At 34.7% G+C, this 27,836-nt stretch overlaps 1 protein-coding gene across 5 annotated transcripts in view; it reads left to right on the top strand.

The window, feature by feature from the left end:
* Nucleotides 1-27,836, top strand: part of NFIB (nuclear factor I B) — a 236,768-nt gene that overhangs the window by 158,147 nt on the left and 50,785 nt on the right. For all 5 annotated transcript variants that reach the window (XM_032635672.1, XM_032635669.1, XM_032635668.1 and 2 more), the window contains exons 4-6: nt 6,855-6,923; nt 12,883-13,003; nt 16,609-16,727. In XM_032635672.1, the coding sequence (XP_032491563.1) occupies nt 6,855-6,923; nt 12,883-13,003; nt 16,609-16,727 (309 nt within the window). The remainder of the gene's footprint in view (nt 1-6,854; nt 6,924-12,882; nt 13,004-16,608; nt 16,728-27,836) is intronic.

Here is a 27,836-nt window from a genome sequence, read left to right as displayed (position 1 = left end):
AAATGTCTCATTATTTGAAAATAATATACAGCTTTCATATTGACCCACAGGTACTATGATTATCTGGTATTTTAGAGAAGAGAAATGGGGGGACGTAGAAAAATTGCTTAATTTGCCTTAAGTTTACATAGTAAGTGACAGAGCTGATTTTTTAGTATAGTTTAATGTAATTTAATATAATTATATTAATTGTAGTATATTTTAAGATGATATTATAAAATTTAATTTAATTTTATTATAATTTCAATACAGTAAAAATAAACATAGCCCACTTAGTAAACCATAAAGTATCTGTGCTAAGAAATTTTAAAATCTGCAAGAATTGATTTTCTTGAATAATATGTAATAAAATTGTCTCAAGATCAGAAAATAGGAGTAGATTAAATTTCATGAAACACTTGGAGTTGTCTAAGAATCTTCTCTGAAACACATTCTGGAAAGATGATTTTACCGGTGAGTTTTTCCAAGCTTTCAACTTTTTTTTTTTTTTTATGAAAAATAATGACTGTCATCCAAACCATTTTATGAAGCATGCATATAACCCTGGTATGAAAACTTGGCAAATAAAATACAAAAATTCCCACAAAAGTATCCCAACTACATATAGAGAATTTGGAAGAAAACTGTTAATAAACCAGTTCAACAGTAAATTTAAAAAGCTATGTTCCATGGACCAACAAAGATAATTTAATCTAAGAATTTGTAATATGTAACAACAAAAAATGCTGTAATGGAAAAAAAGGATAATCTCACAATGCCAAAAAGACATTTAATAATACTCAACAACGATTCTGATCAGAAAACTTTAAAAAACACTCTGAGAAAACTAGGAATAAACAAATATATCAGATGATGAGGAAAAATCAATCATCAATTAATGGCCAAAATTATTAACTGTGAAACTCTAGAAGTATTCTCATTAGCATTATGAATAAAATATTCCTGCTAGCACTATTCCTATTTTACATATTTTTGAAAGTTCTCTTCAAAGAAATAATGCATATGTATGTGAAAATATCTAACATTATTATAATTAAATAAATGAAAGTTATAACATTAACGTAATGATATCGTTTCTCTATCAACTTGCCACAGTTAAAAACAAATCCCATTAATAAGACTAATATGTAATTCTGGCAGCAGGGTGGTGACATGGAAACGCTCATGATGTGCCTGAGGGAGTATAAATTGGCAAAAACCTTTATGGAAAGCAGCTTGACAGTTTTTACCAAGAGCTTTAAAAGAGTTTATGTCCTTTGACCCGCTAATTCCACTTCTGGGAACTCCTAAGAATTGCTGACAAAAATTTGTGTCCTACGATGTTAATGGCAGTGCTGTTTATAATATTTTTTAAACTGGGAAATAACCTAAAATGCCAAACAATGGGAGAATGGTCAAATAAAGTATGATACAGCCATGCAGTATAATATGGTGCAGGCATTAAAATCATGCTTTTGGAAAAGTATTTAATCTAGAGGGAAAGATACAATGTTACTTAGAAAAAGGCAGGATACGCATTTATTTAAATTTTAATCTCAATTTTATAAAAATCCATATTTATGTATATTATATATATGTAGGAAAAGTTTAATGGACTCAAAGGAAATACTTAAAAACATAAATAATATATTAATATACTACTATCAGAGTGTGTTAAAGTCAGAAAAATTCTGACTCTACCAGGTCATTTCAATCACCATCAGGGATTTACATTTCATGTTGAAGGACAAACTTAATTGTAAATTTATACTAAAATGTTAGCTATAGGCTGAGATTCAGTCTCTGTGCAGAGAATTGTTATCTTTACTGTGATTAGTGTATCTATTTTATAATCACAGTTTCCATCCTTAACCATGGACAGTTCAGATCAGTTGAGAAACTGAAGAGAGTCCTGTCTTATAACACCCCTACCAGAAAAATCACCAATGGGTTAGTTTTGGTAGCTGAAGTTTTATGAAGATTGGCAAAGAGCTAGTATGAAATAATCTTATCTTCTCCCCCTTTACATCTATAAACAAAACAATTTAGGCATCTTTTACACTCACTTGAAGGAAGTGAACAATTGGAATCCTAGGGCTGGAGCATGCCTGTGAGATACCCAGTGTTCTCTTCTTTCTCCAAATTGAGCAATGCAAGAAAACTAACAGGAAAACAGCCGTGTAAAAAAGTAGAATCTGAGAGTTGCAGTGGGCTTCTGAAGTGCTCTTATCCAACTTCCTACCCAAAGTGAGAATTCTTAAATCCAGTGGAGGGGTCTTTACATCCACTGGGAAACCCCTATATTTGTAGACACAGGTTTCCTCATTCTGTAAAATGGTAACAACTTGAGGATAATTGTGGGCATGATGTGCATTCATGCTTTCTAAGATCTTAGTGCAGTAGCTTGGCATGTGTTGGTTATTATTACCTTTGCAAGGTCTCACATTCCTTTCTAGGACTTTTCTTATTGGATGACAAATCTGTTTACTGAGCCAAAAAAACAGTTCCTGGAACTATGCAGAATCCACCATCTACATTAACAGTCCTTCAAATACTTGAAGACAGCTTTCATGAATTTAATAACAGCTTTCTGTGTTTTTTTTTAATTTCAAGAATAGAACACAGTAGACCATAAAAATGAGCCATTATCAGTCTTCCTTTGGATTTTCTGTGTAAATGTTGTTTAACATTTAAATGGTGCTGATTATAATTTGAGATATTAACAGTTAGATATGCCATTGCATCCCTCTGTTATTGTTTGTAAAGGAGGTTAAACACTATATTAACTTCTGAGTAGTGATTTATTGTTGCTTTTGTTAGAGAAAAATAAAAACAGTAAAATAATATAATTTGATACTGCCTTTGAGAATTTTCAGTTTGCAGAGGTCTTTATTTCCTACTCAATTTTATTTTTTAAAAAGCATACATGTAGTGTAAATACAGCATCACATAAATGCTAAGTTGTTCTTTGCTTCCTGGTGTAAGCTGTTGTGTAATATTGCTCGGTAACCATTAAGCAGCTGCTCTGTCTCAGAGATGCTCATATTTCCTTTGGTAGATGAAGGGAATTTACTGTATGAATGTCTCCAAATTGCTTTAAGATCTTTGACCTCTGTGTCAGCTATTTAGATTCACAGTGGTCTATGTAACACATGAAAACCATGTTTTTAGAAGGCCCCAGAAGCCTGGAGGTTACACATGGGGTTGTGTTAACAGCAAGCACCTGCATTTTGCTGAGTGTTACCCTCTGTATTGTATAGCAGGGCTTCTGACCCCCTGCATGATCCTCTCCAGTTATTTTGCCAGAGTCCTTAAGTACTCTCTCGTATGCTTGTGAGCAAGGACTATTAGCTGGCCAAGTACCGTGTCATCCACTGTTTCTTTTCTTTAGCCCGCCTCATCTTGGGTAATGTCTGTCCATTGTAAAGGCTGTGCTGCGTGCAAAGATGCATGAAGGGGGCAGCCATCTGCTTCAGGTGCTTCTCCCAGGCTACCCAGCCGCCTGATTGCCACCCACCCCCCTCCTATAAGGTCATTGTCACCACTTAGCCTTGGGAGCCCTCCTTTTACTGAAGTCTCGCTGTGCTCCATGCAGGAGTGGAGCCCAGTGGGACCTATGGTGTTGCATTTTGGCTAGTGGGTGCCAAAGCAGTTCTGACATATTTTCAGTGTCTTTCATAGTTTTAGTAAAATCTTTCAGTTTTCCTTGTAGATCCAAATTCCTTAGAACTTGGGGGAATTGGGGGTAGGGAGTGGAGAAGCACCCTCAACATTCTGAGTTGCCTTCCCTTTTCTATGAGATGGTCATTGTATTTGTCTGTATGTGACTGCCTTGCTGTCTTCCTGCTGGTAGGATTACCTTGAGGTGGCTCTTCCCTCCCTTAGGATTCGGCTCGTGACAGGACCACACATCACTCCATCTTAATGGGCATGACTTAGAAGCAAATGGAGTCCTAACTACTCATTGGAGTGATAAGGAAATGAACTTCAGATAATATCCATGTATTGAACTGTTATTAAGTATTACACATGGTATAATTTATATAAATGAAATGTTCACTATTCATTCACTCATTCATCGATTTATAAATATTTGTGAACTATTTGAACCCCTCTAGTCCCTTGGTAGTTATTTTGTACTACATGCCTAAAGTTGTACATTAATTACACAACAAAGTCAGAGATATAATCTGACTGTAATCATTATGCTTTCCCATTTTGCCCCAAAGCTTAAATAAACTCCTCGGCAAACAAGTTCCAGAAAATAACAAGGGTCAGTAGAGGTATCCTTCGATCTTAAGCTATCTTTATCTTCATTGTTATAAAATTATTAAGGTGTTCATTTCTGACCATGTTTCGAAAAGCTGAACTTTACATTTGTTTTGCAAGCGTTTCGTAGTTACTGTAATGTGGGCGATGAGTTAGTTGTTAAGGGAGATATAGAGATGAACAAAACCCAGTCACTCCCCCAAATGAGAAGAAACACAAGGCTTGAAAACAGTTATCTTGGTAAACTTGAATGTGCAAAGTGATATAAAGTAAGAACAAACTAGGTGCTATGTGAATACAGAAGAAAGAGATTATTTCTAGGTGGCACAGGAGTTGGGAGGGGAGGGTGGAAAAGCAGATTATGGAGCAGATGGTGGTTGAGCTGGACATTGAAGGCTGCGAGGTGAGCCTGTGGAAAGAGGGCCCTTCTGATCAGAGGCAGCTACGTTAGAAAGATATGAGGGCAGGCCTTTACAGAGTACGGTTGGGGAAGGACAAATAATCTTGTCTGATTGGTTAAGCACACAGGCTGTAGTCGTGATAAATAAGTTCTCTGTATTTAATGTATTTGTCATATATAAAATGTTATGTTTACCACATGTAAAATAAAGTATAATCTATTATGCTTAAAACAACAAAAGCAATAGAAATCTTTGTATACAATGATAACCTATCAAAATTAAAAGCATAAGAGATGTTTATGTAACACATGTCTCCAGCCACACAAAGGGAGTCAATGTCCTTTTTATGTCTCAGTGGCTTTTAGCACTTTGTACAATGTTGTCTACCTGGAAATTTCTCAATAATCACTGAAATGAATTCAACCTGGTGAAAAATTAATTGCTGAAGAAGGAGGCGTTTCTTAAAATAGAGCTGCATCAAGTGGGGACACTTTGTTATTATCCTCTTAAAAATGTATATCTTTTTCAGAGCAGTGACTTAACATGAGACCTGAGTTTTATCACCAACTGAGATCTCATAATTTCTTCTCATTCTTTTGCTATTTCTAAAGAAGGTAGATATAAAACAGTGTTCAGACATACGTAGCGCCCCTGTTTATTCACAGCAGTGAGGCATATATGCTAATTGAATGACTTTCTGTCTTTTCATGCTGTGTATGGTTAAAAAGTGGGCTGGTAGCTTTCTTTCTGGTAAAATTTCTAAATGATGATTTACAAATAACTTGAGAGTGTCTGGAATTCAGTGTGCATATTTCGGTGTATGGGTGCTTGCTGACTCCATAGGCCAATCCTAACTTATTGGTAACATTTACTCAGCGCGTACTCTGGGTTTTATATTTTTATCTCACTTATTATTTGTAACAACGATGTAAGGTAGGTAATTTTATTATCTCTAATATATAAATGAGGAATCTGAAGTACAAAGAGTCTGAATCTTCCAGGACTATTATTATTATTAATTTAGAGTTATTAATTATTATGATTAATCATTCCAGGATGCCACACTGGCAAACCGTAGTGAGGAGTCAAACCCCAGCTCTTTGACTTGAGTGAGCCATGTTGCTAAAACACCCAGACCTCTCTCATCCCTGCCCCGAATCTAATCTCTTGGTCAGCCCTGAAGCTTTGTGTAACATCCAATCAAATTGCCGGTTCTTGGAATTTAGAGTTTTTTCCTGGAAGCATTTTAATTCTGAGGATTTTCACACCCTTATTCTCTCCCTGGGGCAGTAGAGAGTAGCCATATCCCTCCTACCTAAGGTGTTCCCTCCCTCCTTACCCTCACTACACTTCCTTCTTCTGGATGAGAACCTGGGGATAGGACTGGTATCCCCATCTGCAGTCCTGGAAAGAGTTAGACCAGCTAGCAAGCATGTCTGACTTACTCAGGCTCCTGACTCGTGGCCCACGGCTACTGTGGGCCCTGGACCTGGAGGTCACGGAAGGGTCAGGAGGCATTCCTGGAGGTCTGGCTTCACCACATTCGCCAGCAAAAGGATCCAGTTCTTGACATGAAGGGAGTCCCAGGGAGTGGCAGCAAGGGTGAGAAAGCAGTGAAATCATGTGAGGTATATTAATGGTGCACAGAAATAGGTCTGTGTAAAGTATTTGCTGTATGTACGGGTTCCGCTTTTGTGTGATCCATGACGGGAACAAGGGTGGGAGTGCTGGTAAGAGCAACTCACTTTTTCATCGGGGAAGGATTTGTGAAAGAACAGTGGTTTCAAGAGATCTTTGGAGTAATTCCAACAAAGTGCTGATTGTGGCTGTGGTTTTCCTTTTTCTTTCTTTCTTTTTTTTTTTTAATGGATGGACTTTAGTCTACCAGGTGCTACCGATCTGAGGGCCTCTGAACCTTCATTCCCTATGCGTGGGCAGTGGCAAATAAAACCATACCAATTGCCCTGTACAATTGGAAAGTTAAAAACTTTTCCTGAGAGATTATTTAGCTTCTAAAGGTTAAACGTTTGTTTAAACGGACCCAGTTTGCATTTTACAAGAGTTTTGCTCTTACAGTGCTTCGTTGTAAGCATACTTGGGTTTTGTTCTAACCTTTGGTTTAAAACACTTGAACAAATTCTAGTGTTTAATCATTTATTTGCTTCCTGCTTATGTTGATCTCTTTCATCTTGATGTTTATTTCAGGATACCTTGAGGATAGTTTTGTAAAATCTGGAGTCTTCAATGTATCGGAACTTGTGAGGGTATCCAGAAGTAAGTAAACTCTTTTCTTATTATTTAACTATACAGTATGATTTAAAATATTTTATATTTGAACCTTAAATACAGTATGAAGAGAACTGTGTATTAGGAGAATTTGAGTTTTTAAATCTCTGACCTTTTGATGAAATCAGAAGTGAACATATTTTGTCTGGTTTTCTAAAATATTTGCATTTAAATCAACACTTTCTGTAGTACAAAAACAATTTGCGGTTTGTTCTGCTTGCTGTGTTATCGGTATTCGTTTAATTCACTGTTCGCTCTGTGACCATAGATGGTCATTTATATCAAAGGAAGTGTGATTAATTAAATGTACTCAGTGTTGTTATGATAACCCACATAAGTTTCCTGCAGATAAGTGCTTTTTCATTTTGCTAACATTTTGGTGAGGGCTTGGAGATGTACAGGATATACACAGTAACATGCAGAGTGTAGAGGGATGCAGAAATTAACTTTGCAGATTGTAGCTGGATATAGATAGAAAGCATTGTTATCCAAAACAATGTCCAATTGTTTTCATTGGCCACCTCACCTGAGACACCATTCTTGGCAGGCTGGATGAGAATTTTCTCGAGTAAATTCACCTGGCCAGCTAACTAAGCAAGGGGGAAGTTTCCTTGATCAACTCTTTTAGTTATTACTGGTGTGTGCAAATATATGTAAGATGCAGTTCTTATCTCATTGATTATGCGGAAGGGGGTGACTCATTTCTACTTGTTCTCTTCTCTGATTTAGCTTATTTATGTAACTTTGCAGGGTGTATTTTCACCTGACATTTTGATAGAGAGTGTCACAGTTTGGAATGATTTATTCAGATGATGTAGGGGCACTCTGGAGCCTGTTTAAGTTGTGTTTTTCATTTGGGTCAAACTCAGAGGTCATGAACAAGAATTATGATGATCCAAAAAGAACAAACAAGAATGAGTTACTAAGGGTAAGTATAGGTAGTGCTTTAGCATGGCGTTGAGTGAAATAATCTCCAAGGTAGTAGGTGACTTTGTCTTTGAACTGTAGTTTCTCAAATAGTTCAGATTTCTGAAGTGGCTAGTGCAAACAGCCTGTATTTCAGAGAGTTCTGTACATGAGCATTTAAGACTTTAGTAGCATCCTTTCTGACGTAATTCTGCAGTGGATAAATGTATGCCCCAAAGACTTCTGCCCTGGGTCTGTTGACTTGGGGGCAGTGTAGGAGACCAAATTAATATCCTGTATGCCTGTACCTATAGGGTTCATATTTGCTGGGCAAGAGGATTCTGACGGTCTACTTCATTCACCAAGGCGATGAGCCTTGTTTGTTTTTCCTGATCAATATGTGTTGTGCAAAGGCCTCTGATATTTGAACTTTTTTTAATTTGGAAAGGAACATGCCTGACTTACTTACTCCTACTTTATGGCATCATATAAGGAAGGGGGTATTTAAAGATGTGTGTGTGTGTGTGTGTGTGTTTCCCCATACTGCTCTTTAGCAGAGAGGCTATGCTGCTACAGTTATGAGACATTATGAAATTATTTGTTTAAATTTGTACTTTTCTCAGTTTTATGATATATTTTCACCCTTCTTATGAGAAGGACAGTAGAGTCGTCTGTCAGAAAATATTGCTAGTTCCTCATTATAGGTAACATTATGCTAGATGCTGTAGGAGAGCCACATGAGAACTTTTAAAAGCCCAGATTGATATTTTGAGAAATCTTAATTTGAAACATAAAAATAGATTTAAAAATACCTTTTTAGGGACTTTCCTGGTGGTCCAGTGGTGGAGAATTCACCTTCCAAAGCGGGAGGTGCAGGTTCGATCCCTGGTTTGGGAGCTAAGATCCCACATGCCTTGTGGCCAAAAAACCAGAACATAAAACAGAAGAAATATTGTAACAAATTCAATAAAGACTTTAAAAATGGTCCACATCAAAAAAATCTTAAAAAAAAAAACCTTTCTATAATAGTTCAGAAATGAGGCAAATTTAACATATACCATTCATTCTTTCTTGATTCATGTTGTCATCTCCTAGAGGTTTTTAAGTTATCTGTTATAACAAACATTACTAATTTGTAATTAGTAGATTAATTATCTGTATTCATTCATTAGTTACTTTATTCAGCAAACATGTATTTTCTACTGCATATGTAAATAGGTGTCTCTGAAATGCTTGAGAAGTTATTCTCCGAAGTGTTTTAATATATCCACATTATAATCTTATTTACACAATTGAACTTCATTGTTTATGAAATAAGGGTTTGCTAAGTAAACATCAACTTCAGCACAACCCTTAAGCTGTATATCACAAATTCTGACTTCTTAAGGGTTTACGGTATGTTAATGGTTTCTGTCCTCTGGGGTTTTACTCTCATATGACCCTCTAATGTGCATGTTGACCTTAGCTAATGAAGCTATTCAGTTTTAGGATAGTGATGTTTCTGGTGAATGATATTATCACCATCTTAAAAGTTGATTTAGGATCAGCTTTTGGAGTGAGGAGAACAATAAGAGAGATTAAGGGTTGGCCTCTAACCCTTGGAGTCCGAGGTTCTTCTGAGCTTGGTTTCTAAGAGGGTATTGGCAGCCTCTTAAACATGATTTGCAGCCTTTGGGCCCCTTGCTGCTCTCTGGGAGAGGTGCTAACACTGGTCTTTGCATCTGATGTAAGTTTTTCCAGAGGCTTTTAAACAGGCACATCTGCCTGGGACTTGCTGTTCTCATGCACTTTGTCATTAGATAAATTTTGTGCCTGTGTGCTGTTTTAGAATCTGGCCATGTTCGCTATTAATCTACTTTAATTTCCGTAATCTCCCATTTAGTGTAAAAATGCACACTAAATTTTACAGTGCTCGTGTGTAAATCCGTAGACAAGGTGTTTTTGTTCTTGTTTCGCTTAAGCCATGACTAAAGCTTGATTTTCCATCTTGTACCCCACCCCCGCAGTTTTATTGAGATTTAGTTGACATGTAGCACTGTATAATTTTAAGGTGTGTAGCATAATGACTTGACTGACGTATGTTGTGAAATGCTGCAGTAAGTTTAGTCAACATCCATCATCTCATACAGATACGAAAAAGAGAGAAAACGTTATTTCCTTGTGTTGAGAACTCTTAGGATCTACTCTCTTAACAGCTTTCCTGTATATCCTACAGCAGTGTTCATTGTAGTCCTCATGTTGTACATTACATCCCCAATACCTATTTATTTTATAACTAGAAGTTTGTACATTTTGACCACCTTCCTCCAATTCTCCCTCCCCCCCACAACACCAACCTCTGGTAACCTTTTCTTTGAGTTTGGCCTTTTGTTTGTTTGTTTGTTTAGATTCCACTACTGCCTTCTTGATACTTTGAAAGAATCCTTCTGGAACAAAACTTAGAAAAGAACAAAATTTCCAAAGATTTTTAATTATCATTTTCCTATAAATTATACCTAGTATGCATACGGTCAAGCAATCTGTGTTGACTATCTAGCCATATGTTTATTAAATAGAAACTACAAATCTTTGCCTAAATATTGCATGAGCTTAATAAATTGCAAATAGTTGATATAAGATATAACCTGTAAGTTTCCCGTTGGTAACTCAGTTCTTTGAATTGTATCCATCACTGCTGTTGGAAGCCAAACAGATTGCTTACATTCACTGAGCCCCTCAAATGCCTTCCTGCACATACTCTGCTTTCCAATGTCACATAGAACATGGTTCTAATAATAAACTTTAAAGCATGTGGTTACTGTGGGATTTCTTACCTTGCATTTTTTTTTAACCTCTGGTGTACCTCAAGCCACAACAAGCAGCTACATTTTAACTGTCCAAAGAACTCGAGCCATTAGGCATAGTTGCACATTGGACACTAATATTTTCTGTGTAAAATGAGGCTAAAGCATATTATATGATATGAACAACCTAACAGAAGGCAGAAACTCCAGAGTGTTAGAGCTGAGACTAATCTCATATGTATTGATTAATTTTTAATGGAGAGAGATAATCGTTGTGTATTCCTTGATTGTTTCTCTACAAAGCATGCACCTGCTAATCATATTTTCTTTAAAAATACTTTGTTAGTCTCAGCCTGCCTGAGATATTGAAGTACGATTCAACTGATATGAACACATTTCAAATGTTTATTAAAAATTCTGAGTAAGAAAAATTCCTTGAAAATCGGCTGTCCCTTTACTCAACGTGTGGTTAGTTTGGAGAGAGGGGAAGGTTAAGTAGACTTTGTGTTCTTAGCGTGAATTTCAAGGGCTCCAGAGTTTTCCCGCCCCACATAGGATACACTTTCTCTCATTGGAGATCTTGAAGGCCTGATAAAAACAGGAGAAAAATAGAAACTATTCTTAAGCATTGTCCTTTGACACCAACCTGGCTGGCCTCCATCTTGTATGTCATCTCTGCCCATGACCTTGCTCCTGTAGTAATTGCTGTTTAGAGTAACCTCCCTTTACTACCTTGCTCATCTTCCAAAGCCCTGGGCCAGCTGTGACTTTTCCACAGACTTCTTGGACCATTCAAGCTTGTATCAGATTCTTCTTTCCTTGAAATCCTATAGCATTTATTGATCATGTCATTCATTTGGAAGTTTCATTATAAAACACATTATGCTTGTATCTCTGTGTTTTTCATGAGTATTTTGTTTACCCAACCTGTTGCCCAGTATGTCTTATTAAAGCACAGGAACTATCTTAGACTGTTTTGTGTCCCTTGCAGCACCTGCCAGTAATGGGCACAATATCTTATTGAATGAACAAACCTTCAGCAAATAGGTTCATTTGTGCCAGTTCACCAGCTTTGCTTGGGTTTTTGAACTGTTTCATCTTTGCTGACCACTCTAGGTTGCCAGGGAAGAATTTCAGGGAAGAAAGCGAGGAAAGAAGGGAATTCACATTTGTTGAATATCCATTACACACTAGGCATGATGCTGGACTTTTATCACTCCTTACCTCATTTCATCCTCAAAATAATCATATGTGTTAGGTTATTCTAATTTTCATTTTACAGTTCAGGAAACGGAGGCACATAGCTAATAAGTGGCAGAGGGAGTTAAAACTAAAAGGCTGTCTATCTCCCAAGATCCTACTCATTCTAACACAACATGCTGTCTGACAGATTTATTCAAGATGTCTAGAAACCAATTTTAAAAATTTGAAAAGATGTAATCCATTGTACAGCAACCAATATTACATTAAAATTTTCAGTTCTTAATACAGCAACAAACTTAAAAAGACTTCTTGATTTATAAAATAATACCTTAAAGTATAAAACTCCATGAGTATATTTTAAATGACTTATGAAATTGGGCATACAAACTTTTTTAAAAACAAAACATAGCTGTTGAGTAAAACTGTACTCACCATTCATATATGAAACCTGAATATGTATTTTGGAAAAGGAATCTTGACTTTTATTTCATATTTGTCAATTTTACTTATATACCTGTCCTAATACAAGAATTATTTTTATATCAAATAATTATAAATATGATTTCTAATGCATTCTAACATAAATGTTAACATTATTATAAAATAATAATCGCCTCTTGTGGAACTATTCTAATTCGATTTATTTAACAATAATTTGGTTTTTGAGATCTGACTTAGTACAGAGTGCCTTGCTTGGTGCTGAGCAATAGGCAACATATATTGTTCCCTGTGGCGCATCTAGAGACTAGTGAGGTGACAGGTGTAGTGACGACTAACACAGAGGACTGAGTGAAGAAGCTTGGGCAGTGGGAGTGGGAGAAGGGGTAACCAGCGATGATAGCGTGCCTCAAGTTTCCACACTTGAACATTGGCATCGTGAGGATGTTTGCAAGTCTTAACCGGTGAAAGGCTGGTTATTAGATTCTTAAGGTAAAGAGAGTTCCCCTCGTCCTTGCCCAGAGGCATGGAAAATATTAGATTATTACATTTGAATAGAGATGACAACAGTAAATGGCATTCCCAATGTTTGTTGGTGTTGTTGTTTCATTCCTCAGCACCCATAACCCAGGGAACTGGAGTCAACTTCCCAATTGGAGAAATCCCAAGCCAACCATACTATCATGACATGAACTCGGGGGTCAATCTTCAGAGGTCGCTGTCTTCTCCACCAAGCAGGTAACTGAAAGAGGAGCTGCTTTTGTTCTCAGTCTATATGCACATAGGTAAATAAGTAGACATGCAGATAGATAGGTATGCAGGTAAAGAGAAGGGGGAAATAAAGCAGAGTTCAAGATTTTTGCTGATTTTACACAAAGTTTTAATCTTTCCTGGTTAAATTTATTTTGAAATTTGAAAGTTAAATTGTTGTTCAAAGCATTTTAAAAAGGCTTTTTGGGGAGACAAGGGAACTATGAAAATGTATTAATATTTTTATCCCCTTACATGAAGTATTATAACTCTATAAGTAATTCTTTTGGTGACTTTAAAAATGGTATTGCCGTAGCAAAGATCCCTGGTTTAGTATTGATTCATCCAACTTTTACCCTAATAACCGTGTCCAAGCTGGGGATAATGAAACATGAAAAATAAAATGTGTCATTTACTTAACCTTAAAAGGCCTTATTCTAGGCAACAGGTTTGCCAAGTTCTTCAATTAGTTGATGTTCTTTGAATAATTTAGTTAACTCTCAGTTACCAGTGAAAGTATTACCTGCTCTGAGATTTGGCCTAACCAGCCTTTGTTGGGGAACAGCTACAGTGAGGTGACTTTGCCTTTTAGTTCTCTGCTGACATTCTCATATTTCTCTCTTGACCTTCTGATTGTAACTTTCAGTCCCACAGGAGTTTAAAAAGAGATCTCCTATTTAAATGAGGGAAAATTAACTTGGCAAGTTGTAGTACATGGGATTTCATATGTTCCCCTATTGTTGAATGATAGAAGAGGGCTGAGTTAACAAGACAAATATTATAGCTTTATTGGGTTTTTTTGAGTTGAATCTTCAATATAGGAAGAGCAATCTCATTTCCACAGCATTAAATATACCCACGATCAGACAGAAGATCATACGTGAGTTCCAGAGCAAAACATATATTTCACAGTATCAACTGTTAAAAAAATTTAAAAATCTGGATAACTATATTCCTATGCTATTCTCAAAAACAAAAATTAATTGCATTTGAATTAATTGTGGGGCTATGCACATTTGTTTGTTTATTAACTAAGTTCAATTTGATGTCATTTGTGGTCAAACTATATTTTCATATAGTTAGATTGCATAGCAAGATAATAGGGTTTATTATCATTAAAACTGTGATATGGTGAAGTGTTAAAAATGCTTTAGTTTTTCTAAATTTAAAATGCGAATAGTAATTTTTTATTTTGTCTGGTGGATTGGTATGCTGTCAACACAGATCTTTCCTCATGATCATTCAGTATCAGATAAAATTTCTCTATTATTTCCTTATGAAAGTCTTTTCTCCCTCATTTCAAGTTTTCCATACATATTTACCGCTGATTTACAGATGGGAGAATTAGATTAAAGGAGGCTTAAAAAATACATTCTAACTTTGGATACCCTACAGAGAAACTAAAGAAACTATTTGCTCTCACTGTGGTTTAGCGTGGATAGAAATTGCCGTCTTCTGCATCATGTTAATACTCCGGGAGTTGTGAGTCAAATATTAATCACAAATGTATCTATGAATATACCCAGACATGCACACGCTTCCAGGATTTGGAAACAGTGTAGTAGAAAGAGCACAGTCTCAGAAGTCAGAAGTCTTTACTTTGTGTCAGACTGCTTCCATTAACATGCCCTGGGCAATTGATTTTCTCCAAATTTGTCTTCCCACTTGTAAGAAAATGGAGGATTGGTTTATGTGTATGGCTTCTAAAGTGAATTACAACTCTGAAATCCTATAACATTATGTTTATTATCACTGTATAAAGTTCATTCAGAAGATGTCGTTTTTAGTTTTTATTTCCATGGGTGTGAATAAGATTTTTTTTAATTTAAGGAAAAAATATCCATTTCTATACTCATCACTTACTCTTTAGTAGGGTATTGGTGGAGATGTTTGAAAGCAGTATATCAAGCAATATGGCATGTGGCATAGAATAGCTTTTTAATCTCTGCTCTAAATATTCACTTTTCTTAGTAATTGAGATAAAACTATGTTTTCTTTATTAAAATATATTATAATACTTTGAAAGTTGTTTTGGTTTGAATTTGGCAATGGCCTATTTTTCTTGGTTGATCTTAAGAATAAAGGATCAATAACCTAAGTTTTTAGGGAAAAAAATCTAAAAACAATAAATGCTGGAAAGGGTGTGGTGAAAAGGGAACCCTCCTACACTGTTGGTGGGAATGTAAATTGATACAACCACTATGGAAAACAGTATGGAGGTTCCTTAAAAAACTACAAATAGAACTACCATATGACCCAGCAATCCCACTACTGGGCATATACCCTGAGAAAACCATAATTGAAAAAGAGACATGCACCACAATGTTCACTGCAGCACTATTTACAATAGCCAGGACATGGAAGCAATCTAAGTGTCCATCAACAGATGAATGGATAAAGAAGATGTGGCACATATATACAATGGAATATTACTCAGCCATAAAAAGAAACGAAATTGAGTTATTTGTAGTGAGGTGGACAGACCTAGAGTCTGTCATACAGAGTGAAGTAAGTCGGAAAGAGAAAAGCAAATACATGTGCTAACACATATATATGGAATCTAAAGAAAAAATAAAATGGTTCTGATGAACCTAGTTGCAGGGCAGGAATAAAGATGCAGACAGAGAATGGACTTGAGGACACGGGGTGGGAGAGGGAAGCTGGGGCGAAGTGAGAGTAGCATTGATGTATATGCACTATCGAATGTAAAATAGTTAGCTAGTGGGAAGCAGCAGCATGATCTCCCTCTGCTTCGTGATGACCTAGAGAGGTGGGATAGGGAGGATGGGAGGGAGGCTCACGAGGGAGGGGATATGGGGACATGTGTATGCATATGGCTGATTCACTTTGTTTTACAACAGAAACTAACACAGTATTGTGAAGCAATTATACTCCAATAAAGATCTATTTTAAAAAAAGGATATATGAAATAGTTTATAATCAGTAAAGTACTATAAAATTTTTAATATTATTAAATATAGGGTTGCTACTAATAATTACTATTTTATAAGTGTCTTCTAAATGCCAGCCACTAAATGCATGAGCTTTACATTTAATAACTCATTTAATCCTCTCAACCACTCCCCTTTTTATTATTTCCATTTTACAGATGATTAAACTGAGTTTAGGAAGGTTAAGGAGTTTACTTATCTTTGAATTGACATGAAGGGATTACATTTTTAATGGCAAGTGCCGTACAAATGAACGTTGTTCATATTGATAATAATTATGAGTCAGGTACAATCGATAACAATTTTTAAATTAGTATACCTATCACATTAAGAATTCACTTTTTAGTACTGAAAATAGTGTTCTACTACTGGAAATATATTTCAACATGTAAATATAATAAACACATTTGTTAGACAGGTACAGTTCTGATATATTATAGTAAATGATACATACAACTAGAAATGTCTGCTACTCCTATTGATGTCTTAAATACTCACCATTATTTCAAAATGGTTCTGAGATACTGTTACTTGTGTTTGTGGAAATTTCCACAGTAAGAATATTCTCAGATTATGTATTTTCAGATGCTACACATCTTTCTGGAAATCCCATTAACATTCACTCTTGTCATATTTTAACAGCAAAAGACCCAAAACTATATCCATAGATGAAAATATGGAACCAAGTCCTACAGGAGACTTTTATCCCTCTCCGAATTCACCAGCTGCTGGAAGTCGAACATGGCATGAAAGAGATCAAGGTGAGTAATAAGGCGTTGCCTCTAGGAACAGTAGAGTAAAATGTCAGCTCCTTTCACAAATTTCATTTTGTCAAAATTTCATAATTGAATCAATATGGATTATATTTTTTTCATGAAATGATTGCAATAAAGTTATTTTTAAGGTCATGTACTAGTCAAATCTTGTTAAAGTGAAGTTACAAAATTCCCATATTTTTATGTGTTTATTAAACTTCTTTTTTAGACAAAATGATCTTTTAGAACCCTCAATGTGTGTGTGACTGATGATGACCAGGCTACATTAGTTGGCTGGATTGTAGCAGAAGCACAAGTTCTGATTCAGTCAAATCAGTCCGCTCCTCTTAATGGGGTATTTTAAGGAGGAGCCAGGCTTTAAGCGGTTCACAGGTACTAGTTACTGAAAGTTCCCATTTAAAGGAAGCCATACTTCCTTTTGGAAGTAGGTACAACATAAACAATAAATAAGTGTAATGTAAGACACTTGGTGTCTGAGTCAATCTAGTTATTCTATCTAGATAAAACTATAACCCAGTTCTAGGGCAACTCTAGGGAAAAATATAACTTTAAGAAATAGGTATTTTTTGGCTCTCTGAATTCATACTTTGCTCTTTTTCATTCTTAAAATCTATTGGATTAAATATACTTCATCCGACATACTCATGCCTTTTTGCCACAGAAGGAGATTATTAAACATGGAAACAAAGATTAGCTAACAATTTTTGTTGGTATGTATGCAAATATGACATATCAGCAGCACAAAATGTATTTGAAAATTCTTTTAGATAAAATTCTCCATTTTATTAAAAATGTAAAAAAAAAAAAAATAGAGCTCATTCTCAATGTTTTTTAGCCCATGACTTGGGCATGTGTCTCTGAGGCTTGAGGAGCTGCATGTCCAGTAATCTCAGGAGACCAAATAGCTCTGAAGCTTAGCAGTTAAAGCCAAAGTTCAGGACTCCTTTTCTGCTGCTCCATGTTTTCCTACCGAGTGCCATAGCATTTAAAGAAGGGTGAAACATCTTCATGGAGGAATTGGCATTGAGTCAGGTGGGTCTCCTTTAGCATGCTGAGATTTTTAACTAGTAAAGAAGGGGACAGCGTGGGCACAGACAAAAGCACAGGCAAGCATTGAGGTGGGGAAGTAAATTTCTGAATGGCCATGTATGAGCCCTGTGGTGGGAGGCTGTGTGTGTGGATGGAAATAAAGGGAGATCGTTTTAAGGAAGGATTTGAAAATCAGCTGGAGAGTTTGGGCTCTGAGATCTCACTCCACCTCCCAAATCTATTCTTTAGACAGAACCATCTTTTAAAACATAATAATGTCATATCACTCCCCTACTTCAGTCACGTCCTGCTTCTCTTAGGAGAAGCTCAGAATTCCTTCCTATGATCCACGGACCTTTTTCTTGTCCTCTGGCCTCTTGACCACTGCTCCATTCTCAGCAGGGGCCGTCTGCTTCCTTCTTGCACTTGAGCCTACTGCTTTGTTTAGATTTGGAAATGCAATACCGAAGACCTTCATATAAGCCATGCCCTCTGGAGGGCTCCTCTTCTGTCTCTTCGTCTGGCAAATTCTTGGTCAGTTTTCAGGTCCCAGCCTAAATTGAGGAATTTCAATCTAAATCAGGTCTTTACCTCTTGACATCTTGTATTGTTCCTTCATTGTGCTTATAATATAGTTCCTTCATTGTGCTTATAAAATAGTTCCATATTTGTTTATGGGGTTAATTGTCTAAATCTGTCTATACTATGAGGGCAGGGAATTTATCTGTTTGGCTACTGTGTAACCAGCGCCTGGGAACCATGCACAACACTTAGTGCTTAGTAGGGGCAAATAAATATTTGTTGGCTACATGAAACATTGATAGGCAGAACACCAGTTTCATTAGCAAAGGCAGGAAATAACAGGGACTTAACCAGACTTGCAGAAGTAAGAATAAAAACAAAACCCTCAACCCTTTATATTTTATTGCTTGTTTTACTGACATTGTCAGCTTTTTCTAAACAAAGCCATATTTTCCTCATCAGAAAATTGTTCTGGAAAAGATTCTAATGGTAATAACATTAACATTGTGAATGTGTGGCAATGGATGTGTTGTGCTGAAGTGTAGGTGTTCTTTATTATAGAGAGTGTCACTCTGTAAGAATTGATTCCTCTCTCAGCCTATTGAATAAAGCCAATCTCAAATCGTATTATAAAACATTTTTGAAAAGTAGAAGGGAAACTGTCATTCTTTCTTTTTGTAAAATTGTTGTATTGTCTTGGTGATTTTCTTTTGTCAAGATGACTGTAATTATTGGAGAAGTCTGTAAAGGAATATTAAGAGTAAGAAAGAATGATCCATTTTCATGTGTGCTTAGAAAAAATAGTCTGTCACTTAAATTCTGAAGACTGAAGATTTTGTAACGTGCACAGTAAGCCCTTGTGGGAAGAAGACTTCAACTACAATGAAAACATGAGGGCAGGACAGTACTATCTTTATAAATTTGCTAAGCCAAATGCAGTCCTTCTGTTTGATGAAAATTGCTTTCTTTAAGCTTGCAAAGTAAAATGCCCTGGTTGTTCTTGTCCATCTTCAAATGTTCTTTAGACATACTTGCCTGTCATGAAGGGAGTTTTCTAAAGGGCATATTGAGTACCACTCGGTACTGTAATAGCTTTAGTACATGTCTAAAAATCCCTGTGCTAATTGTATGCAATAACTACTTACTGGTTGCTTAAAATATATTTGTGCTTATAATTGGCAGAAATGTTTAAAATTCACTGTTAATTATTTCCTGGGTCTGCCTTAGTTATTTGTGTTAACTTTGCATTAACATCTACTTTTACCATAACCCTTAACAAAACTGAGTGAAATATGCGAATCAAAAATAACAAAATTATGGAGAGTATGTGGCATCCCACCTTCCCTCATAATCTGAACCGCAAACCTAAACCTTTGAGATTTATTCCAACTGGCAAAAATAAAGAATATAGTGTAACTAAATGATTATACTCATTTCATTTAAAAAATTAGGCAACATTTTAATACAAAATCTAGATTCATGCAGTGACAAATATTCCTGTATTTTAATAATTTAATGAAAAAGTGTTTTTATTTTAGCATACTATAGACATAATTATATCTTTATGGCTTTTCAAAGCACAAAAAAGTTACAATTTCCTAGACATAAAAGAGTTATAATTTTAATTTTGTAGAATATAGACATGAACATTTTCAAACTGAACACTGCTTAATAGGGTTAAACATTTCATAGGAATCTTTATAATTTGCTTAAATTTCTTCTGATAAATAGTGATAGAAATTAAATTTGTTAGAATCTACATTACATAATGTTTATGTTTTAACTTTATATTCTTTGATACATAAAGGAGGAAAAAGAAAACTGGGCCAGTAACAAAGGGATATACAGCAGCTGTTACATTCTTTCCTAGATTCTAGAATATTTTTTTCTTGCTTAGTCTCTTTTATGAATTCCCTAGTCTTAAACCTCATGACTGGTTCTACCTCTATTGAAAACTTTGTTTTTTGGATACTGCTTTCCATCATTTTAATGGTTAAATTAATGGAACCAGGATAGCTTATCAATTTGCATGTTGAAAATTTCTTTTATTATTCTAATACGTACCCCACAAAATATTCCATCTGAGAGCTTGTCTACCTTAAATTTTTTCCCACCTGAGCCAGTTCACAGACTAAATTCCTCATTGATACAATTCTCTTGAAATCATTACAGTAGTCCTTTGTAACTTCTGATGTAAGAGGAAAAATAAAGGCAGGTCTTGGTTTTTCCTCTAATTTAAGTTACTTTCTTGGGACTAAAGCTTGTAGTATTTTTGTGGCTGGAAATTTAACAGACTAGTAATTGGTATGCTTGAACATTTGAAACAATTCTTTGTTAGTATCACTTTGTCTCTGCCATTCTAATAGTCCCCGAGCCATCTAAGCCTCAATATAAAACTCCTAAAACGCTATTTAATAGACATTTAGTGATACGGTAAATATATTTGCAATATACAGCTGGGCTTTCTAAATGGAAAATTTAACAGCTTCTTAGTCTAATGAGTATTTAAACAACTTGTAATCTTAGATAAAATGTAAATTCAGAAAGACTTTTAATGCAGTAAAATTTTATTAGTTCCTACACATGTAGAATTGCGATAATTGAACTAAATTAACATTTATCAAATGCCTATTATTTGCCAGGACTTTTTCTAGGCATTGGGCACATAAATATGAATAAATTAAATTTCTAGCCCTTGACCTGCTGAACAGAAATATAAATTTTTATTATTTATGAAAAAAGTTTCTTCACAGAAAATAATGTAAATCAGGTTATGAGGGGACTGTCTCCATGCCCAACTTACTTTTAAGCATCATGAGAAATAAATCTATACACAAAAATCAATAAATTGGTATGTTAGCAAAAACTAGCAGTACTTAGAGGTGTATTGGAATGTAATTACAATTTTAAGAGTAGTTTAAAAATTTATACTGGACTCTCAAATAGGCAATATTTAGGCATCGCATTCTGGTTGCTATAGGTACCAGAAAAAAGCACTATTAAAAAAAATTTACAGTTCTGTCATACAAATAAGTCTTCAGCTAGTTTTTCTGAAGTTTTAATATATTTCCAAGCCCTAGAGATTTATTTGTGATAAATTTGCAAATGTTCTCATTAGTAATAGAGTCTTATATGTTGTGCTCAATTTTAATTTGAACTTTATAGAGTTCTGTAAGGATATGGTATTAAATAAATAATGAATTAAGCCAAAGGGCTCAAGGGAACACTGGGGGCTAAAGAGTAATAATGCCAGCTTAGTGTCATGCATTTAATCAAGTATAGGAAATAAATAACAGTCAGTAGAGTGTGGTGACACTGATAGAACCGGAATCAGAGACCAGCCTTTCGTAAGTTAAAAAATGCTAGATACAAGAGCATTCAACCAAGTTTGGAAATTTTTATTTAAACAAAAATTTAAACTTTTTTATTCATAAATGAGTTTGTAGAATATTTAATATACTACTGTGTGCTGTGAATGTGAATATCCATGAGTGGATATTGACTGAATATGTATTAAGTTTGCGACTTCAGAACCTTTTTTCCCCCCATCTAAGAAATCTATAGGGAGATTTAATCCTACATTCAGACTTTGGAAAGCAGTGCTCTATCCCAAACTACAGTCTGACAAATGATAAACTCTCAAGGTTTTTCTAGCTGTAGAATTTGGATGAATGAGCAGCTTTCACAAATAGTTGAGTAACTACTGACATTAAATGAAGTCCTAGAAAATGGCAAGAAAACAGCTTGGTAATCTCCTGGAAGAATGTTTAAGCTCCCTTTGGGGACCAGATAGAACACCAGCAATTCCTTACATTCCTAGAGTCTGTATCACAAGGATTAAATATCAAATGTTCAAATATCAAATTTTGAACCAGACAGAATCAAAGATACAAGCGCTTTTGATGGATACATGTGAAGAGATGGCTTGAATTTAATGTTTAAGTACAATTAAGGTTTTTTGTTTAGCTTATTATTAAAAAATATATCAAAAATCAAGAACTTACAGTTCTTACAGAACTTGCACTGACTCTCCACATATTATGTTATCGGAGGCAAACTCTGGGGATGCCTTCATCGTAGTGTATTTCGTTCTCTTCGGCTACACTGCTGTATTTGAAAAATCACATTATGAACATCTTTCAAACAGAAAGGAAGACAATACATTGTTGGTGAAGGCTTTCATCAGAATTCCTTACCTTGCCTACTAATTAACAGATGTTTGTGCTCTTTTCATGTGTTCTAATCAGGAAGAGCATTTTGGATGGGACGCAACCTGTGTACATGGCTAGAAAGGACAATACTACTTACTAGGGGAAAGTGATACTCATATTTCTGTCCTCTGGAGGCTTAATGATTTGAAAATACAGCATTTTGTAGAAAAACCATCGTGGATAATTAGTTTGAAAAAAATAACAACTTGCTGTGTGACACTGGCTCTCTAGATTGGCAGAACACAGTCTAAATTAGGAAAGTGGAAAATCCATGGGAGACAGTGTGCTTCGTTATCATAGTGTACCATGAAAAGTTTCTTAGAGTGGTAAAAGGTTTTATTTCAAATCCATTTACACATTAATTTCCTATTTAAGTTTATTTTGAAGTAATTTGGAAAGCCAGTTTCTTTTGAGTTATTATACCACCAATATCATATACAATAAGAAGTTGATTTTTCAGGGATAGAACACAGATTATTAGAAGCCTTAGGGGAGACATAGTTCAAGCTCCTTATCTAACAGATAAGCAATCTAAGTATCAGAGAGGCTGTCTCATCCATAGTGTCCAGATAATTAAGAGCAGAGCCTAGGTCTTCTTTTTCAAAGCCTGATATATATATTTTTTTGTATTTTTCTGTTATCCTGCAACCCACCTAGGGAAGCAATATATAAACTTATCTACATAGGGAGAAATGGACTAGGAGAATTTGAACACTGCTTAACAAGTCTTGGCAGGGGGACAGTTCTAGGGAGCTTCATGGAAGATTCTGTTAGACCTTGTCGAACTAGAATAAGTGTAGAGGTGAATTTATGAGTTTTCAGGTCTGGAAGAATTGTCAAAACAAAATTTTAAGATGGTAAAATGTGTATCTTCTTTTTTAAAAAATCGACCTCTTAATATTTGTGCCATGATTAAGTTTTTGAACTAAAAAAAAGGGAGACATGAGTGCTTTTGATGGATAAATGTGGAGAAGAGCTGGTTTGGATGGAATGTTTAAGCACGATATTTAAAGTTTTAAAAAGCTTTTTGTTATAGAGAATGTCAAAAATAGAAAGAATCATAAAGTGAACTTCCATGTACCATTTTTTAGCTTTAACTGTTATCAATATTTTGCCCATCTTGTTTCATTCAATATCTTCCAGTTTTTTAAGTATTTTAAAGTAAATCCCAGATACTGTGTCATTTTACTTATAAATACTTAAGTTTCTAATAGACAATGATTATCATTTTTAGTACAACTCAATACCATTATTAATTTAACAAATATAACAATAATTCCTTAATATATACTGTATAACCCATGTGCAAATTCCCCAGAATATCGTATAGGTTGTTTTGTTTAAATGAAGGTCCCAAACAGATCCAATAACATATTTGTATTTTCAACTTGTCTTTAACCTATAATAGTTCTATTAACTATTTTTATATTTACTCACTTTTATATATCATTTATTTGTTGAATAAACCACATAAATTTAAATCTTTTTGTTCAACAAATACATTTAAATTGAGGAAAACCAGACCCTCCTTCCATTTGTGGCTACCATCTATTGAGCACTTACTCCCTTTCAGGATTGAGCTAAGACTTTACATATATTTTTCTTTTCAATCCTATTTAAAAACAAACAAACATTTTACAGCTCATTAAGCTCATCACTACAGTGGTTAAGAAATTTGACATAGATACACAGATAAGTAGCATTGATAGAATGGGAGCCCTTGTCTCTTCCACTCCAGAATCCACGCTCATTATTACTGTATATACTGCCTTCCAAAGAAGTCATTGTCATGCTGTGTTCATGGTTTTGCAAACTAGTTACAAAACCTCTATGACAGTTTTTTTTTTCCTAACACATATGAAACTTTGCTACAAATAAATACATATAATAGCAGAAGGGTTCACAGACTCCAGGAATTCATGAGTGCAGTTCTTGGGCTGGACTCAGGTTAAGAATCTCTTTTCCTTTTGTTAATAAATAATCCTAAAGTCTAGAATGTCCTTAGTTGGGGTGTGTGATATACATTCAGTTTAAATTGAGCTATGTGTGTCAAAATATAAAAATTATATATTTATTGCTGTATATATTTTTTTCTTTTCTATTCTAATTTTTTGCCATATGCCTAGAGCACTATAATGGTGATCAGGAAACTATCAATATAAATAGTGGTATGGCCTTAGAACACTTAATGTCAGTAAACTGAGTTTTCTCATCTGTGAGATAAAGTTGGATAGTAAGGTTCCTTTGTGTTCTAATGTTCTGGATTTTAAATTAATTGAAGTCAGAGTATTTATAGATCTTTAATACTTGAGTCTTTGAGCTTTCATTAACATGAATCTTTTTGAAGACTCTGAACATTTTCCATTTCCTAAATTATTTTTTAGATGTTTATGTTAAATGCTCTTGTTGAATAACTTGATAATTGGCTGTTTAGGTGCTTGGAGGCATCATATGTTTTGCCTTGTACCTGAGGAATGTGCAGTTCTTACAAATACAAGCCCTGTCCTGCACCATTCTGGTACAACAAATGATTGAGAGAGATTGAGTTATTGTAACAGAACATTGTTATGGGATCTGTGTCTCCTACTTTGAAAATAAATGACTCAGCCAGACGGCAACATTTATATTTTCTCTAAATGACTAGGGATACAGCAATAGGAGACCATTATCCTGTGACAACATTCTGTTTCATTGACATTATCTCACAAATGTAATTGGTCCATTACCAAATAGAGGTTTTGTTACTGATCAATTTCACGTGATTTCTAAAACCATTAAGATAATAAATATGCCATCATAGTAATTTCATTGACAGGATGTTCTTTTTTTCTTCATTTACATTTGTTAAAGGAGAAATATAGATTTAGACTGAACTTAAAAACTACAAGTTATACCAGTTTTGACTACTTTTCCATTAAAAGAAACGGAATATTGTGCAGAGTAATCGTATTTGCATTGAGCTGCCAAAGTGACGACCTTAAGATTTTTTCATGATTTTTGTTGTCTGCTACACTAAACCACATCAAATCATAATTGTCCCTAAGCAATTAGTTTACTACCTAAGTTTAATGATTTTATTTGAAATAAGTTCCAGATCATTTCCAGGACTTTCCTGGAAATCCACTAAAGAAACACATCAGTAAAATCAACCCTAACCATTACCAGCATGTATAATAACAGCATTAGTAACAACCTAAACCTTGAGATGTCTTGTAGCATAAATGTTGCTAAATGCATGGCTTTTCCCCAAATGTTCTCTAAAAAGTCATCTGTAATCTTGTTAAATTAGAACTCTTCCAGTATCTTTCTGACTTTTACAGTTAAGGTTACGGTATTGATTTTATTTTATAGTCCATGGCTCTCAGATGCTTAACACTAATAAGCCTCTATAGCCAAGAGGTTCTCCCCAGAGGCATGGCGAATAGCAGCTATTTACCTATGCCAATATTTAATAAGCATCTAAAATATACTCCACATCTTGCATAATTGTTTGGTGCTTTTCCTCCTTTCAAATTAGATTTTCTGACATTACTCAAGATACTTTATCATCGTCTGTCTGTTGAAATGAAATTGCTTAATGGACAAAAGTATTTTGAAGTGTTTTTTAAAAATAAGTTTTCATTTATTCAGTATTCACTCTTTTAGCATTGTTCTTCATTATTCAAGGCTTTTTTTTTTTTTTTTTTTTATGTCTCAGGAAGGTGTTCGTGAGCTTCAAAGGGGTTTGAGCTTTAACTTGGTATTGGGTGTTGGTGTAGCCCGGAGACTTTTTTTTTTAAATAGAGCTGTGATAAACAGAGACTTGTAGAAACATGCTACTTACAGGCTTGGGTTGGAATATACTATATGGAGAGACTTAAATTATCACAAAATGTTTCAAATTGCTCAAGGATGTAGTAATATGCTTGTGTAGTTAAGATTAAATAACTCAAAGATTAAAGTAAGAATTTTCATATATTTAACACGAAGACTACCATATTTTCTGTTTTCTCCTTTGAAAAAGAACTGATTTCCTTAAAAGAAAAAAAGATTGAGAAATCTGATTGAAGATGATATCTTATCTCTTCTTAATGTAGCTTGCCGATTTTCCGAAGTTATTTTAGAGTGTGATAAATATATATATATGGAGATACTTTCTTAACATGGCAGCTAATTATTTTTTGAATCATCTGGCATCATCATCAAACTACTGTAGTGGGATTAAGTCCATATGTCTTGTCATACCATTCAGAGCTTTTTGTTAACTTGGAGCGTGTAGGAAGGACTTATTCACATTTGCCACAGAATCATAAAATTTTACATCTAGAAGAGTTCTTAGAAACAGATATTCAGATATTTCTTTTCAATTGTATTCTCAAAAATATTGTTTTGCCTTTAGCCAACTAAATTGCAAACGTTACATTAAAGCGTTTCATTTTACATTTTTGTAGCATCCAGTATCTAAGACCAGTGAGGCATTTCCTTCTTAAAGCATAATGTCTGGCACAGTATCAAGATCCTGTGTTGTCCACCCATCACTGGGAACTATTTATAATATTCTATGGACCTACAGGCAGTATTTTTTTCTCCAAATATATATTTTACCATTTTTTATCATAACAGTAAAAATTATTTGTGGGGGACTTGAAAAACAAATTGTCAAATATAAACAAGAAAATTCCAGTCACCTGTAATTCTATCACATGGAGATAACTCACGTTAATATTTGGATATATTATGTGCCAGTCTATTTTCTATATATTTTTTTCTATGCATATTCTATGTCAAGTAAAATTTTTGCCCTAAATTGGGCTTATACAGTATATGCTATTTTGTAAATTCTTTTGTTTGTTTGTTTTTTTTGGTCTTTTATTTATAATATAATAGCATGTTACCATGTCATTCAGTTTCCACTTTGTAATCATGCATAGTATGCCACCCTTTGGCTATACTATACAGTTTTGAAGGTCTGCTTTACTTGTGGATGTTTAGTTTCCAAGTTTTTGTATAGTTAATAAAGATACAGTGAACATCATTGCATACAAATCTTTGTACTTAAATCTGATCATTTTGTTCCTGTCTAGTTCTATTCATTGTCTCCGGTACCTGGCATATTGTCTGGCACTAAGTCACCAAATACATAGATGCTCAATGAAATTTTGTTAAAGGAATAAATACATTCCTACTGTAGATTTCCTGAGTTAAATATTATGTCCATTTCTAAGGCTTTTGATAAATATTGGCACAAAATCTGGAAAGGTCTTATCAATTTATATTCTCACTAGCAGTGCCTGAGTGGTTTGTTTAACTCCACCATCATATCCATACTACTTAGACACAGCACATGGCTCTA

This window comes from Phocoena sinus, chromosome 6 (genome assembly GCF_008692025.1).
Source record: "Phocoena sinus isolate mPhoSin1 chromosome 6, mPhoSin1.pri, whole genome shotgun sequence".
Lineage (NCBI taxonomy): Eukaryota > Metazoa > Chordata > Mammalia > Artiodactyla > Phocoenidae > Phocoena > Phocoena sinus.
This window is presented reverse-complemented; position numbering and strand designations above follow the sequence as displayed.